The sequence below is a fragment of the Monodon monoceros genome, unplaced genomic scaffold, assembly GCF_005190385.1.
Source record: "Monodon monoceros isolate NGI ecotype Baffin Bay Population unplaced genomic scaffold, NGI_Narwhal_1 Super_Scaffold_14, whole genome shotgun sequence".
In the NCBI taxonomy this organism is placed as follows: Eukaryota; Metazoa; Chordata; class Mammalia; order Artiodactyla; family Monodontidae; genus Monodon; species Monodon monoceros.
This window is the reverse complement of record NW_021703770.1, coordinates 47,058,555-47,074,507: the sequence shown is the minus strand read 5'-3', so window position 1 is coordinate 47,074,507 and position 15,953 is coordinate 47,058,555. Positions and strand designations below refer to the sequence as shown.

The following is a 15,953-nucleotide window of genomic DNA, read 5'->3' as shown; positions in this document are numbered from 1 at the left end:
TCATCAGGCTGGAGATGTCATTAACCATTGCTTTTTTTTTTTTTAACATCTTTATTGGAGTATAATTACTTTACAGTATTGTGTTAGTTTCTGCTGTATAACAAAATGAATCAGCTATATGCATACGTATATCCTTATATCCCCTCCCTTTTGCATCTCCCTCCCACCCTCCTTATCCCACCGCTCTAGGTGGTCACAAAGCACTGAGCTGATCTCCCTGTGCCATGCAGCTGCTTCCCACTAGCTATCTGTTTTACATTTGGTAGTGTATATATGTCAGTGCTATTCTCTCACTTTGTCCCAGCTTACCCTTTACCCTCCCCGTGTCCTCAAGTCCATTCTCTACATCTGTGTCTTATTCCTGTCCTGCCCCTAGGTTCATCAGAACCATTTTTTTTTTTTAAGATTCCATATATATGTGTTAGCATATGGTATTTATTAGAGTCTAACCATTGCTTTTATTGTTGGGGAGTTCGGCTGGCTCAGTGGACATAATTGTCTTTCTTGGCAGCAATATTTTGTGCTCTTAATCATTACCGATGGCGTGATCACAGACCTTGATGAGACCAGACAAGCTATCGTTAACGCTGCCAAGCTGCCTATGTCCCTCATCATTGTCGGAGTCGGAGATGCTGACTTTGGTGCCATGGAGTTTCTGGATGGTGATGGTGGAAGTCTCCGCTCCCCGTTGGGTGAGGTAGCCATCAGGGATATTGTCCAGTTTGTGCCTTTCAGACAGTTCCAGAACGTGAGTACCACTCCTCCCTACTCTTCATGCACTCTAAGGTGTTTGAACACAGACCTTTGCCGGTCCATAACCAGGCAGTTGAGTAGGTGTCAGGGGTTGTTAGAGTGTGTGAATTTTCCATTTTAAGACCCTTGATTAAATTTGGCAGTTTTTTTTCAGGTTGTATACTTGTGTGCCTCTTGCAGTCCGTGTGATAAATTGTTTAAAAAGATGTTGTTGTGAATGTTTTAAAATATATTTTATCTTCACCTGTGTAATAACAGAAAAACTCTATTGAAGTATATGATGAATTTACCAAACTAGAAGTTGATTTGATGAAAATTGTAAACTGTTTTACCCAGTTTAATGGTAACATCTTGTAAAACTATAGGTCCATAATCCTAACCAGGATATTGACTTTGATGCAGTCAAGGTCCATTATAGCAGGCTACCTCATGTAGCCCTTTTATAACCACATCCACTTCTTCCCACCTTCATTCCCTCCTTAACCCCTGGCAACCACTAGTCTGTTCTCCATTTGTATATGTTTGTCATTTCAACAATGTTATATAAATGGAATCATACAGTATATAACCTTGACACTGGCTGTTTTTCACTCAGCTTTATTCTCTGAGAGTCTTCCCAGTTGTTAAATGTATTCCTTTTTGTTGCTAAGTAGTATTCCATGGTGTGGGTGTACCAGTTTGTTTAACCATTCACCCAGTGAAGGACATCTTCAATTGTTTCCAGTTCTCATCTATCACGTACAAAGGCTGCTGTAAATATTCGTGTACAGGTTGTTGTGTGAACATAAGTTTTTATTTCTCTGGGATAAATACCCTGAAGTGCAGTTGCTGGGTTGTATGGTTGTTGCATTTTAGTTGTTAAAGAAACTGCTGAACTTTTCTGGCACAGTTATGTCATTTTACATTCCCACCAACCAATGTATGAGTGGGGGTGGGTGTGGGGAATGATGTGGGCGTGTATTAAAAAGGTGGTAATGTTAGGGATCTTTGTGATGATGAAACAGATCTGTATCTTGATTGTGATGGTAGTTACACAGATCTACCCAGATGATAAAATTACATAGAACTACACGTGTGCGCGCACACACACACACACACACACACACAAATGAGTGCATGTAAAACTGGTGAAATCTGAGTAAGCTCTGTGAACTATACCAATGTTGGTTTCCTGGTTTTGATATTGTACTAAAGTTATATAAGATGTTATCTTTGGAGGAAACTGGGTGATGGATACGTGGGACCTTTCTGTACTATTTTTGCAACTTCCTATGAATCTGTAATTATTTCAAAATAAAAAGTTAAAAAACTTAATACCAAGTGAATGAAAGGCCCACATTTAAAAGTTAAAGAGCAAAAAATTATCATTAAATGCCAAAATGCGGGCAGCACAAAAGTACTTGATAAATGTTCGTGAGCATACTCAAGCATTCTTAAGTAACATTGGTTTATTCCATGTTTCATGGACAGTACCTGAGACAAGATACAAGCTAGGAATTGGGAACTAACTGCTTTTTCCTAGTCTTTTATCAAAGTGCCAGTAAAAATTTGGTTGCTAATAAAATTGCTTTGATTTTGTTTTTTCACAAGGCTCCAAAAGAAGCTCTTGCTCAATGTGTCTTGGCGGAGATCCCCCAGCAGGTGGTAGGCTACTTCAACACATACAAACTCCTTCCTCCCAAGAACCCGGCTACGAAATGAAAGGAGCTCTGGTCGCCTGAGCAGAGAGAAGTCTTTTGTGCTGTGCGGAGCAATGGATTTCCCTCTGACCCCAAACCATGAATCTGTCATTTTACACACTTCTCACGAACCCCAGCATTTATGATGCAAACCTAGTTCTCTATGGATTATGTCTATTTAAAGCATTCTTTTTTACTTTTTTTGGAGGAAAGTGCTAACTTAATCTTTGCCCAATCAATTCAGTGATTGCTAGTGATTTACAGTAATTGCAGTGAGGCTATTTGGATTAGAAACTGGTGTGAGAAAAGCGGATTTTGTTCTTGTGGTTGTTTACTTTCATATGACGAAAATGTTGTTTTTGAATGTTTGTAAATAAGAAAGAGTGGAAAATTTTTGGAATGATGCGAAGGTTGCTGTGCTTTGCTCTAGGCAATATATGTTTTATAAGCCAATGTCCATGCCTGACAACAAGGGCTTCTTAAATTAGATGATATTGAATTTGTTTCTAGAACTATACTTAGTGCTATTCCATGGGATAAAACTACCTTTACTTGTGCCTGAATTTTGCTGCAATTTAGACATGCACAGTTCAAAACAGCATGCATCCTTATAGGACTTCATGAAAAGTACCGAATGGGAAGGAAAGGCACATATTCAGTTCTTAAAATTGTACAATCAACAAGTAAAAGGAACCTCATGTAAGTAAGCCATTTTTATTTGCCTTCCTAGATCTTTCTTTTTCATTATTGAATACCGTAAACATGGTCAGATTTGACCTTTTCATTGATTGTACGTGACACTCAGGATTCTGTATCTGCATTGATGATAGGTAGCCCTAGATTCAACATTATTAGATTATTTTAATTGGAGTTTGTTAAAATGGTTAGGATGGGTTTATCCAGGAAAACTGTAAGAACCAAACATATAAGGGGAAATTCAGAATTCTATTTCCTTTTAATCAATGAAAGACTTTACTTATTAAAAAAGGCAATGTTTATACTTTCCTTGTTAAGGTCCCATATATTGATTTGTACATTTGTGTAGATTCATTTAGATATTCTCTCTTTTTTTTTAAGTAACATTTTTAGTCTGATTTTTTTAAACTCATGGTAGTGGTTATTAATCAAAATCATATCTTACGTTTTAATAATGAGCTATTTCCTAAATCCAGAATGTATTGTATTAAGCATAAAACCTGTTATAACTTTAAAAAAAAATCCAGTTGCTGCATAGGATAGAGTGCGTTTTTATTTTTTTAGTAGAATTTTTTTCCTGATTTTTACCCTTTAGAACATAGTACTTAGCAAACATTACCTTTTCAGAATAGATTCAGTAACGTTTTATTGAGGAGCTGTGTGCCAAGTACTATGCATATCTGTGTATTGGCCAGTCATCTTGAACAATTTAACATTGAGAATTACGTGTTTATTATGGATCTGTAAATGGATGCACCCTAAGCCTATCGGTCTTACTGAAAACTTGCACCACAGCTCAGGTCTCTTGTTCCCTGAAATGTCTGAAGCAAGTGAGCTTTCAGCCACGAACAGCTTTTGGCTTCTCAGAAACTGCTCATTGCCAAGGTCAGTCTGAGAGGGGATCTGCTCGCCACAGTGGTTGCCTAGCCCAGGTGAGCAGTTAACATTTTCCCACTTAGCTCTCCTCTGGATATGTGGTGTTAACCTGAAGGTACCAAACTAGTAGTCTGTTGCTCTATAGTATGTCTCATTAGTTGACAAGTCATCTTGACATCAGTTAGGCGAGAAAAGAACTGATGATTCTTCCAATAGTTCGGAGCCTTTGTTGTCTAAGATGTCCTAATTTCAGTTCTCTTTGTGTGCTTGGAAACAGCATATATATGTTACAGTGGTTTTCAGAATTTTTTTTTTAAACACATGAAGCCTTTAAAAGAAACGATTTACATATGTTCTCAATGTATGGTAAAACAGAAGTAGAGGTTTTCCGTTTGAAGCTGGGGCAGGGTCCACAGCCCCACTCACTGGGCCTTCTCCTCACTCTCGGGAACCAGGTCCTGGCAGCACCTGAGTCACCTGCACAGGACACCTGGAACCACTGGTCATGAGCATTCATTGTTTTTATTGGCCAAATAACAGTACTTCTGTCACCACTGTCACATTGATTTGTTCTTCATAATTTTATATTCTGATTTTAACCAGAATTGTTCCCTTTTGAAAATTAATTTTGTATTATGCATTCTTGATTTGGTTCATCAGTAGATGCTATTATTCATAAGACCTGTGATTCCAGCAACTTAGAGTAACTGATACCTTTTTGCAGTTTTGAATAAAAGCATTTATAATTTCTAAATTATCATTTTATAAAATTCTTATAGTTTCAACATTTTACCTCACCACATGCTGATATAGTATTGTTTTATATTAAAATAGTCCTTTTCCTTATTGTGCCACCATTCATTCAAGTGCCATTAGTTCTTTTTCTTTTTTTTGCCATTAGTTCTTAAAATGCATTTAAAGAAAAAATAAACAAGTTTACTTTAACACTTCATATAAACAGATATATTACAAACATATATTAGGGTGACAGTGCCCTGGATAGATGTAATATTTCTCACATCTGCCTGTACTGAGAAAATAGCAATTAGCATGGTCATGTCACCTTGTGCTTAGAATTGAAAATTTTAAGATCATAAAAATTTAAAGTCAGATTAGGGATTTACAACTATCCGTTTTGGTAGTGCCTTAAGAGGCAGCCTTTCCAGAGTAAATTCAGGGCCGTGTTGCTGCCTCTGCCTTATTTGACATACTTTGCCTTTTTCATTTTGTAAATTTTCTGGAAAGTCATCTTCAGTCAATTTCTCCTAGTTTCTTTTTTTTTTTTTTTTTTGCGGTGCGCGGGCCTCTCACCGCTGTGGCCTCTCCCGTTGCGGAGCACAGGCTCCGGACGCGCAGGCTCAGCAGCCATGGCTCACGGGCCCAGCCGCTCCACGGCATATGGGATCTTCCCGGACCGGGGCACGAACCCGTGTCCCCTGCATCGGCAGGCGGACTCTCAACCACTGCGCCACCAGGGAAGCCCTCTCCTAGTTTCTTTATGTGTGTGATTGATAGTCGTGGAAGTGGCACATAAGGTAAGCTAGAAGCTTGGTTGAGACCTCGAGAGACTATTTTATGCTTTTATGGATCTCATACTTAATAATAAATGTATAAGTTACTAATATATGAATTGATGTTAGATGTATCTTGCATCTGAATTTCCTTTGGATAAAATTATTTTGTGGTGTGAGACAATAGTGCCTTGTTTTCATTTTTATTCTTTCTCTAAATGTTATTCATTGAAAAGTTAGAAATAAAGTTAGTATTTTAATCAGCCTGTATTCCATATTTTACTGAATTAAACAGTTTGGGGTGTTTTATTATTTTATGGGATGTATTCACTTAAAAGATATTGATGCATTCAAGATATTTTTCAGGGTGCAGAGGAACCAAGGGAAAGGTTCTCAGCTTAACGAGAGCGGCCGGAGAATTATGGTGCTCACATTTTATCAGTTGTGTTAAGCAGGACAATATATTCACCTAACTTTTTTTGTTTGTTTGTTTTTGCGGTATGCGGGCCTCTCCCTGTTGTGGCCTCTCCCGTTGCGGAACACAGGCTCTGGACGCGCAGGCTCAGTGGCCATGGCTCACGGGCCCAGCCGCTCCGCGGCATGCGGGATCTTCCCAGACTGGGGCACGAACCCGTGTCCCCTGCATCGGCAGGCGGACTCTCAACCACTGTGCCACCAGGGAAGCCCCACCTAACTTTTTAAAAAGTTGCTACTATTATGTTGCAGTCATTTGGGCAAGGTCTTGGGGTTTCATTGGTGACCTAGGCAGCCAAAGTTGCCATCTTCGTAGAAATAAAGGATTGGAGGAGAGATAAAACATTAAATGAGTAATTGAGAGTCATGAGATTAGTGTGTGATATAACATATTGTAGGGGGGAGACCTGAACCATCTAGCTGTCAAGGAGCCCTTTCTTGAGGATGTGCTGAAAGATAAGAACTGAAAGTTCACTGGATAAAGTAAGTTTAAAGCATCTATGAACTATGGCATTGAATGTTTCAGGAATGGAAAGAATTTAAGTTTGCTGGAATACAAAGTGCAAGAGGGAAAGTGGTGAGAGGAGTGGAGAGGTGAGGTGGAGTGGTGGGTAGATGTTACATCCTGTGAGGGCCTCTGGGGCATACAGGGAGTTCATACTTAGGCTAAAAGTAATGGAATGCCACTGAATGGACTTGGCAAAGGACTGATGTGATCAGAGTTGTGTTTTTGAAAAACTGGAGGGCCTTACATTTTAGGGCAGATAGGAGGGATCCTGTTGCCAAAGTTGCATGGCCAAAATGGCTTTGTCTTGGTGAAGCCCTGATGTGGGATTTGGTGGTGGTCACCTTATGGCAGAAACTCAGCTGTTTGGTTACACACTTTCTAAGTTCTGGTTCTAAGTCAGTTTCTGAATTCTGGGCTTCTCCTGCCACAACCCTGCCTCCACATCAAATCACCTGTTAGCCCCATATCATCAATTCCTTAATGGTTCCAAGGCTCGCTCACACCTAATGATGACACAGATCTGCAGGATTGCCAAACCCTTGCTTGTAGCAAGACCATCACCGTTGTCATTTGTCACTAAGCATGGCTGTGTTCGGCCAAATTCTCCAGACTACTCACAGCAGGTTGTAGTGCCCTTGGAGAATTATACTTTGTCTTGGCTATTGATTCTCTTCTTTGTTTCTTTCTTTCTTTTTTTTTTTTGCGGTACGCGGGCCTCTCACTGTTGTGGCCTCTCCCGTTGTGGAGCATAGGCTCCGGACGCGCAGGCTCAGCGGCCATGGCCCACGGGCCCAGCCGCTCCGCGACATGTGGGATCTTCCTGGACCGGGGCACGCACCCGTGTCCCCCGCATCGGCAGGCGGACTCTCAAGCGCTGCGCCACCAGGCCAGCCCTGATTCTCTTCTTTCTAAAAGGAAATGATCAGTGAGGCAAATATTACAAGCAGAATTGTGACTTCTTACGATAGGGAACGGAGAGCCCTAATATCTTTGGTTTTTTCATAAACTCACAGTGCGCCAGGTTTTATAACAGCACTTGGTCTTCTAGGACTGGACTCAAGAATGTCAGGGGTTGGGGAGCTCTAGAGAGTTCTCAGAGAGAAGACTAAATATGAAATTATTAGTCTTTTCAGCCATGCCTTCCATCCAGTAAAAAGCATTTACTTGTTTTTGAACAAATATTTATTGAATAGCTTAGTACTGGTAATCAACAGGTGAAGCCAAAGTGAGTAAAATTTCTTACTAACCTTAAAGAGCTTATGATCTAATATGAAAAAGGAGGCAGTATACGATGCTAAAACCAAGAAGGAATGAGCAAGGTGAGGCAGCCTTTTGCGCTTAGAGTGAGACTGTACCTTATGCCTTCAGTCATCTATGGTTGAGAGTACAGAAGGGACCCTGAACACTGCTTCTGGCAAGATGCTCCTCCCTCCCCGCCCTCCAGCATTCGTTGCCCCCCACCACAGTACTAGGACCACCAGGATGGAGCCTGCCTGTCCTCACAAGAAGCTCGGTCATGACCTCCCTCCCTCTAATCTCCATATGGCTCCTCTGTGCAACCCATATTCTGACCACACCCTACTTCTCCCAAACTCCCCAAACACTTTCACTCTGCCCTTAGGAACTGAGTCATTCATTAGCAAAATCTTTATATCAGTGCTTTTTCTGAACAATCCCTTCATGTTTCTATTCTAATTAAAACCTGACTCTCTTGAAGAACCTTACTTCCTCTGCAACCCTCTCAAAGTGGTTATTTTCTCTTCCGGATCCACCACTGGGCTTGGAAGCAGGTTAAGTGTCCCCCTGTGTCCTCCTTTCTTCTTTCAGATAAACTTTCCCTACCTTTAAAACAACCGGCTCTGAATATCATATCCTTAGACTAGGCCATGCTCTATCCCTCCTCCTAATAATCTTATTCTCCCCCTTACCTCAGCCCTCACTCCTAAGGACATATACTAGACCTTATCATTATTGATTGCAAATCCCTCCCTAATCTCAATTTCAAGTATTCCATTTTCCAGTAACAATCCACTTTCCAATTTACTCCCTCTAGTACTAAACTCCAACAGATCATTCTCCATCAGTACCTTCAATCCACTAACCTAAGTGTTCAATGGCCTTCATGGTGTGACCTCCCCCCCACCCCACTTCTTTTCTAGACTTCTTTCTTGCTAGTCTTTGCCTTGGCCATTCTGCTGCAACCACCTGGGCTTTCTTGCTCTCATTTGAGTGTGCCTGGCATCCTCCTAGCTAAGGGCTTTTGCACTTGCTTGCTGTTCCCCTTCCAAAAGAACATTTCCTGATCACTTGTGAGCCTTGCTCCCTCACCTCTTATAAGTCTTCATTCCAGTATCAGCCAGTGAGTCCTTTGCTGATCACCCTATTTAAAATTGTACCTCTTTCCTCAGGACATTCTTTCCCTCTTCCCTGTTTAGGTTTGTTTTTTAATTTTATTTTTACTTTATATTGGAGTATAGTTGATTTACAATATTGTGTTAATTTCAGGTATACAGAAAAGTGATTCACTTATACATATACATACATCCATTCTTTTACAGATTCTTTTCCCATCTAGGTTATTATAGAATATGTAGAGTTCCCTGTGCTATACAGTAGGTCCTTGTTGATTATCTATTTTATATATAGTAGTTTTAATATGTTAATCCCAAACTCCTAATTTATCCCTTCCCCACACCTTTCTCCTTTGGTAACCATAAATTTGTTTTCAAAGTCTGTGAGTCTGTTTCTGTTTTGTAAATAAGTTCATTTGTATCATTTTTTTAGATTTCACATGTAAGTGATATATGTCTTTCTCTGTCTGACTTCACTTCATATGATAATCTCTAGTTGCAACCATGTTGCTGCAAATGGCATTCCATTCTTTTTTACGGCTGAGTAATATTCCATTGTATATATGTACCATACTTTCTTTATCCATTCCTCTGTCAATGGACATTTAGGTTGCTTCCACGTCCTGGATATTGTAAACAGTGCTGCAATGAATATTGGGGTGCATGTATCTTTTCAAATTGTGGTTTTCTCTGGATATATGCCCAGGAGTGGGATTGCTGGATCATATGGTAGCTCTATTTTGAGTTTCTTAAGGAACCTCCATACTGTTCTCCACAGTGGCTGCACCAATTTACGTTTGCAGCAACAGTATAGGAGGGTTCCCTTTTCTCCACACCCTCTCCAGCATTTATTGTTTGTAGGCTTTTTGATGATGGCCATTCTGACCAGTGTGAGGTGGTACCTCTTTGTAGCTTTGATTTGCATTTCTCTAATAATTTGTAATGTTGAGCATCTTTTCATATGCCTCTTGGCCCTCTGTATGTCTTCTTTGGAGAAATGTCTATTTAGGTCTTCCACCCATTTTTTGATTGGGTTGTTTGTTTTTTTGATATTGAGCTGCATGTGCTGTTTGTATATTTTGGAGATTAATCCTTTGTCCATCAATTCGTTTGCAAATATTTTCTCCCATTCTGAGGGTTGTCTTTTCATCTTGTTTATGGTTTCCTTTGCTGTGCAAAAGCTTTTAAGTTTAATTAGGTCCCATTTGTTTATTTTTGTTTTAATTTTCATTACTCTAGGAGGTGGATCCAAAAAGATCTTGCTGTGATTTATGTCAAACAGTGTTCTGCCTATGTTTTCCTCTAAGAGTTTTACAGTATCCAGTCTTACATTTAGGTCTTTAATCCATTTTGAGTTTATTTTTGTGTATGGTGTCAGGGAGTGTTCTAATTTCATTCTTTTACATGTAGCTGTCCATTTTTCCCAGCACCACTTATTGAAGAGACTGTCTTTTTTCCATTGTATATTCTTGCCTCTTTTGTTGTAGATTAATTGACCATAGGTGCATGGGTTTATCTCTGGGCTTTCTGTACTGTTCTATTGATCTATATTTCTGTTTTTGTGCCAGTACCATACTGTTTTGATTACTGTAGCTTTGTAGTATAATGTGAAGTCAGGGAGCCTGAATCCTCCAGCTCTGTTTTTCTTTCTCAGGGTTGCTTTGGCTATTCGGGGTCTTTCGTGTTTCCATACAAATTGTAAAATTTGTTGTTCTAGTTCTGTGAAAAATGCCATTGGTAATTTGATAAGGATTGCATTGAACCTGTAGATTGCCTTGGGTAGTATAGTCATTTTGACAATATTGATTCTTCCAATCCAGAAACATCTATTTATGTCATCTTCAATTTCTTTCATCAGCATCTTATAATTTTCAGCACATCTTTTGATTCTAGAACAATGGGGAGAGCTGGGAGAGCTTCATGGGCGGTTTGGCACTTCATCTGGGATTTGATGGTTACATAGAGTTTTATATTGTAAAGAAGAGGCTCCAGGCAAAGAAATAGACATTGTCCATGGCTTGAAGTCAGAAAGTAGGGTGAGCTGGGAACATTATTGGTACAGGGAAATGAATATGTACTTGTAATAATCCTTTTATTTCATAACTGAATCTCTTTACTCACTTTTACAAATGGCATATCAAAATTACAACTGTATTAATCTTTCACATCCCTATTTTAGTGAAATGTGTGGTTAGTCCATTTCTGAAGGACAAGCTAAATCTTAATGTTTCCTGTCAAATTTGGAATATAAATATGGTCCTAACATGGCAGACTTGACCATCGTTTTGCTCCATAAAATCTCAGGAAATGTACTTGTTTATTGGAAAAAGTCCTTCTTCAGGTGGATGCTACTTTGATTGAGCTTGTCCATCATCTTCATGTTTGAAAAACAGTGTGGTATCTTTGCTCTTGGGCTCTGCCATCACACACAATCATCTGCTGATGTGATCCTGGACACAGTATTTTGTTTTGTGTTTTGTATAATGGCAGCATGGAGTAGGAATCTCTAAATTTCTCTTCAAGTCTGAGGTTTTTGGAATAAACAACAGAGCCTGATTTATTTAGAGCTAGGTGCAAGAAACTACATCACGAGCCTGTTTAACAACTATTAGCACACACTGTGTGCTGAATTCTGTATTACATAGGAGTCCCAGCACAGAAAGTCCTTGTAAATTTGTAGCACAATCATTGCATGTAGTGCGCAGAGATGACCAGAGGAGCAAAGGGACAGTAAGAAGGGCTGTGACCTTTCAGGTATGCTTCTCTTTCCTCATCTGAGGGAGTTATTGTCTAGAAATATCAGGTTGTATTGCTTAATGATGCACATTTATTTGACCTTTGCACTGTCACTTCTAGTTACAAAAGTTATAGTGAGAGAAAATGAGCCAGTCATAAAAACTCATAGAGGAAAGCATCAAATTTTACTACAGTGTATGGGTAAGGTACTTAAAATATGACTTTCAGGTATCTTTGGTATGATTAGATATAATAAATTCCAGAGTAGCATAATGATTAATATCTTCTGAAGATTTTTAAAAATTCCTCCTAGGTAGGTAAAAGAATTATTGTAAGTATAGAAGAGGTCCAAATTACAGAAAATACAGACTCTTCTCTTGTTAGTGTTCAATGTGGCATTTTTTTCATCTAATGCATAACTGAAATGAAACATAGTCTGTTATATTTTATTTTAGGGGTAGTTAATACCAGTTAAGCCAAGATGGTTCCTAGACTGTGGAGAGGGGCCAAGTTACTCCTTTCCTGTGGGTATACTTAGAGCTTTTGGCTCATTTTAACACAGCATTTGGTATAGTTGTACATTTTAAAAATAATTTGAAGTTCAAAGTTCTCTTTCTCCTTTAGATAAAGAAAGGTTTTATTTATTTTTGACACGGTCTGTGTGTAGGGTTACCAGATTTAGCAAACAAAAATACAGGACATCAAGTTAAATTTGAATTTCAGGTAAACAAAGAATAACTTTTTAGTATAGACATGTCCTGAATATAAAATAGGACATACCTATACTAAAAAATTATTCATTAACTGGGTATCCTGTATTTTTTCTGGCAATCTACCTGGGTGACAGATTGTAAAAATGGCCAAAATCCTTCCTCTGTCTGTATCTACCCCTTTTGCAATGTGACTTTGCAGTTCTCCTCTCAAGAGGTGGATTTTATTTCCCCACCCCTTGTATCTAGGCTGGTCTTGTGATTTGGCTAGTAGAACCTGGCAGAAGTAATTATGTGCTAATTCTGGGCCTAGATCTCAAGAGCTTTCTCACTTCTGCTTTCTCCCTCTTGGAACCCTGTGCAGCCTCCAGGCCTAGGCTTGCCTTTTGGAGGATGGGAGACCACATGGATTAGAGACAAGTTGTCCCATCTGAGACTTCCGAGAGCAGCACCCCCGAGCCAGTCCAGCAGCTGACTACAGAGCGTCAACTACCCCAGCTAAGATCACAAGAACCATCAGCTGAACCTAGCCCAAATTGGCAACCTACAGAATCATGATTCCTATTTTAAGTCCTTAAGTTTTAGTTAGCAAAGCAAATTGATACAGTCTAACAATGCAAAGTGGAGCTGGGCATTTTTTAAGACTACAGAACAGCTCATAGGTTGTGCTGAATGCTGAGGGTCACAGATGAAAGTAATATAAGAGGTAATTTTTGTAATCCATTTTGAGCAAATAACACTTGTAATCAGAGGAAATTGCTTGTTGAGTAAACACTTGGGCCCACAGGGGAAAAAATTCACTTCTGTACAGAGACATTGTTTTGCTTCTTTAACCACTTAATGTTTATAAAGTGTAGAATGTCTGCTGAGTGCCTCCCTACTTTCTAGTTCCTTCTCTGCAGACCTTTTAGGGTACCTTCCTTTTAACCAGCTTATTTTGCATTACACCTTTGGTGACTGATTATTGAAGTGAGATCCAGGTGGGGGTGGGGGAAGAACTTTCATTTATCACTGCATCATCAGTTAGCCAGTTAGTCAACAGCTACTTGTTGACTAGTCAAATGATAAATGAACATGGGCTCTCAAGGGTCCAGAGAAGAGAGTTGTCTTAGCAGTAGTAGGAGAAGAAATAGGAAAAAGCTCAGTCTTTATCTCTGGAGGCCACTAGATGTCTGGGTTTTGACTCTTGGTCAAGAAAAGGGCGGTAGGATTTTTGAGGTGGTATTTAAAGTGCTGAACTCTGCTGGTGACCACCAGAATCGGGTTTCACTGAAGGTTTTCAAGTGGCCTAACTGGTTAGTCGGCCTGCCTTTAATCTGTGGCTCCAGGGGTATAAGACCCCCACTGGGAACCTCAGCTCTGAACTCTCCTGAAGCCTAGATTCCTTACAAAGTATGGGTAGTTCAGTCCTGAAACAATGTGATCAGATCCTTGTGTGACTAAGGACACTGGGAGCTTGTTCATTGGATGTTAGCCAGACCCCTCAGTGCTTGCCTGGGCTCTTTTTCTCTTTCTGCATTGTACTGATTACCTTTAAATAAAATCCCTATTGAGTATGAGTATGCTCTGTGGAGTGTGATGAGCCCTTTCCAATATCCTAACTTAGGAAATCTTTGTACTTACAATGATCCACGGCAAGTTAATGATTACCATGTCCCATTTTCCTCATCTGGAAAAAGGTGAGGATGATAAAAATAATAACTACCTCATAAGGTTATTAAGATTAAATGAGTTAATAAAGGCACAGCACACAGAACAATATCTGGCACATATAAATGCTATAAATAATGTAAATGCTATATTATTAGTTTCAGCCTATCTGAATACTTAACATGGAGGACTTACTCTTGCCTCAAATTTTTTTCTCATGTGTGTGTATATGGTAATTGTTTCCTGTTCACTCACATATTATTTTAAAAAATCATGTTTGAAAATAGTTGCTTCTTAATTGTTCATATTAGTGGGTCATCCTGTGATGGGGCACATAATAATTAAAAATTAGTTTATTGTTTTTCTGCAATTCAACGTTAGAATTTTTATTGGTCACATTCAGACGCCCTTGTGTGTGTTCAGAGAAATAGTACTAGGGTAACTTTTGCTTTCTTAATGATATTTGTGGGGGTTTTTGTTTGTTTTTTTCTGTTCTTCATATCTTTATTGGAGTATAAATGCTTTACAATGTTGTGTTAGCTTCTGCTGTACAACAAAGTGAATCAGCTATATGTATTCATATATCCCCGTATCCCCTCCCTCTTGAGCCTCCCTCCTACCCTCCCTATCCCATCCCTCTAGGTTGTCACAAAACACGGAGCTGATCTCCCTATACTATGCAGCAGCTTCCCACTAACCATCCATTTTACGTTTGGTAGTGTATATATGTCAGTGCTACTCTCTCACTTCATCCCAGCTTCCCCTTCTCGCCCAGGCCCTCAAGTCTGTTCTCTACGTCTGCGTCTTTATTCCTGCCCTGCCACTAGGTTCATCCATACCTCTTCTTTAAATTCCATATATATGCGTTAGCACATGTTATTTGTTTTTCTTTTTCTGACTTACTTCACTCTGTATGACAGATTCTAGGTCCATCTACCTCACTACAGATAACTCAATTTCGTTCCGTTTTATGGCTGAGTAATATTCCATTGTATATATGTGCCACATCTTCTTTATTCATTCATCTGTTGATGGACACTTAGGTTGCTTCCATGTTCTGGCTATTGTAAATAGTGCTGCAGTGAACACTGTGGTACATGACTCTTTTTGAATTATGATTTTCTCAGGGTATAGGCCCAGTAGTGGGATTGCTGGGTCATATGGTAGTTCTATTTTTAGTTTCTTAAGGAACCTCCATACTGTTCTCCATAGTAGCTGTATCAATTTACATTCCCACCAACAGTGCAAGAGGGTTCCCTTTTCTTTGCACCCTCTCCAGCATTTGTTGTTTGTAGATTTTCTTACATTTTTGTAACATCTTTATTGGAGTATAATTGCTTTACAATGGTGTGTTAGTTTCTGCTTTATAACAAAGTGAATCAGTTATACATATACATATATCCCCATATCTCTTCCCTCTTGCATCTCCCTCCCTCCCACCCTCCCTATCCCACCCCTCTAGGTGGTCACAAACCACCAAGCTGTTCTCCCTATGCTATATGGCTGCTTCCCATTAGCTATCTATTTTACGTTTGGTAGTGTATATATGTCCATGCCACTCTCTCACTTTGTCACAGCTTACCCTTTCCCCTCCCCATATCCTCAAGTCCATTCTCTAGTAGGTCTGTGTCTTTATTCCTGTCTTACCCCTAGGTTCTTCATGACCTTTTTATTTTTTTCTTAGATTCCATATATATGTGTTAGCATACGGTATTTGTTTTTCTCTTTCTGACTTACTTCACTCTGTATGACAGACTCGAGGTCCATCCACCTCACTACAGATAACTCAATTTCGTTCCATTTTATGGCTGAGTAATATTCCATTGTGTATATGTGCCACATCTTCTTTATCCATTCATCCAATGATGCACACTTAGGTTGCTTCCTTGTCCTGGCTATTGTAGATAGAGCTGCAATGAACATTTTGGTACATGACTCTTTTTGAATTATGGTTTTCTCAGGGTATATGCCCAGTAGTGGGATTGCTGGATCATATGGTAATTCTATCT

The 15,953-nt window shown here is 39.4% G+C and overlaps 1 protein-coding gene across 5 annotated transcripts in view; it reads left to right on the top strand.

The window, feature by feature from the left end:
- Window positions 1-3,640, top strand: part of CPNE3 (copine 3) — a 49,280-nt gene extending 45,640 nt beyond the window's left edge. For all 5 annotated transcript variants that reach the window (XM_029222789.1, XM_029222790.1, XM_029222791.1 and 2 more), the window contains 2 exons: window positions 512-748; window positions 2,344-3,640. In XM_029222789.1, the coding sequence (XP_029078622.1) occupies window positions 512-748; window positions 2,344-2,454 (348 nt within the window). In that variant the 3' untranslated portion in view covers window positions 2,455-3,640. The remainder of the gene's footprint in view (window positions 1-511; window positions 749-2,343) is intronic.
- Window positions 3,641-15,953: the final 12,313 nt, after the last annotated feature.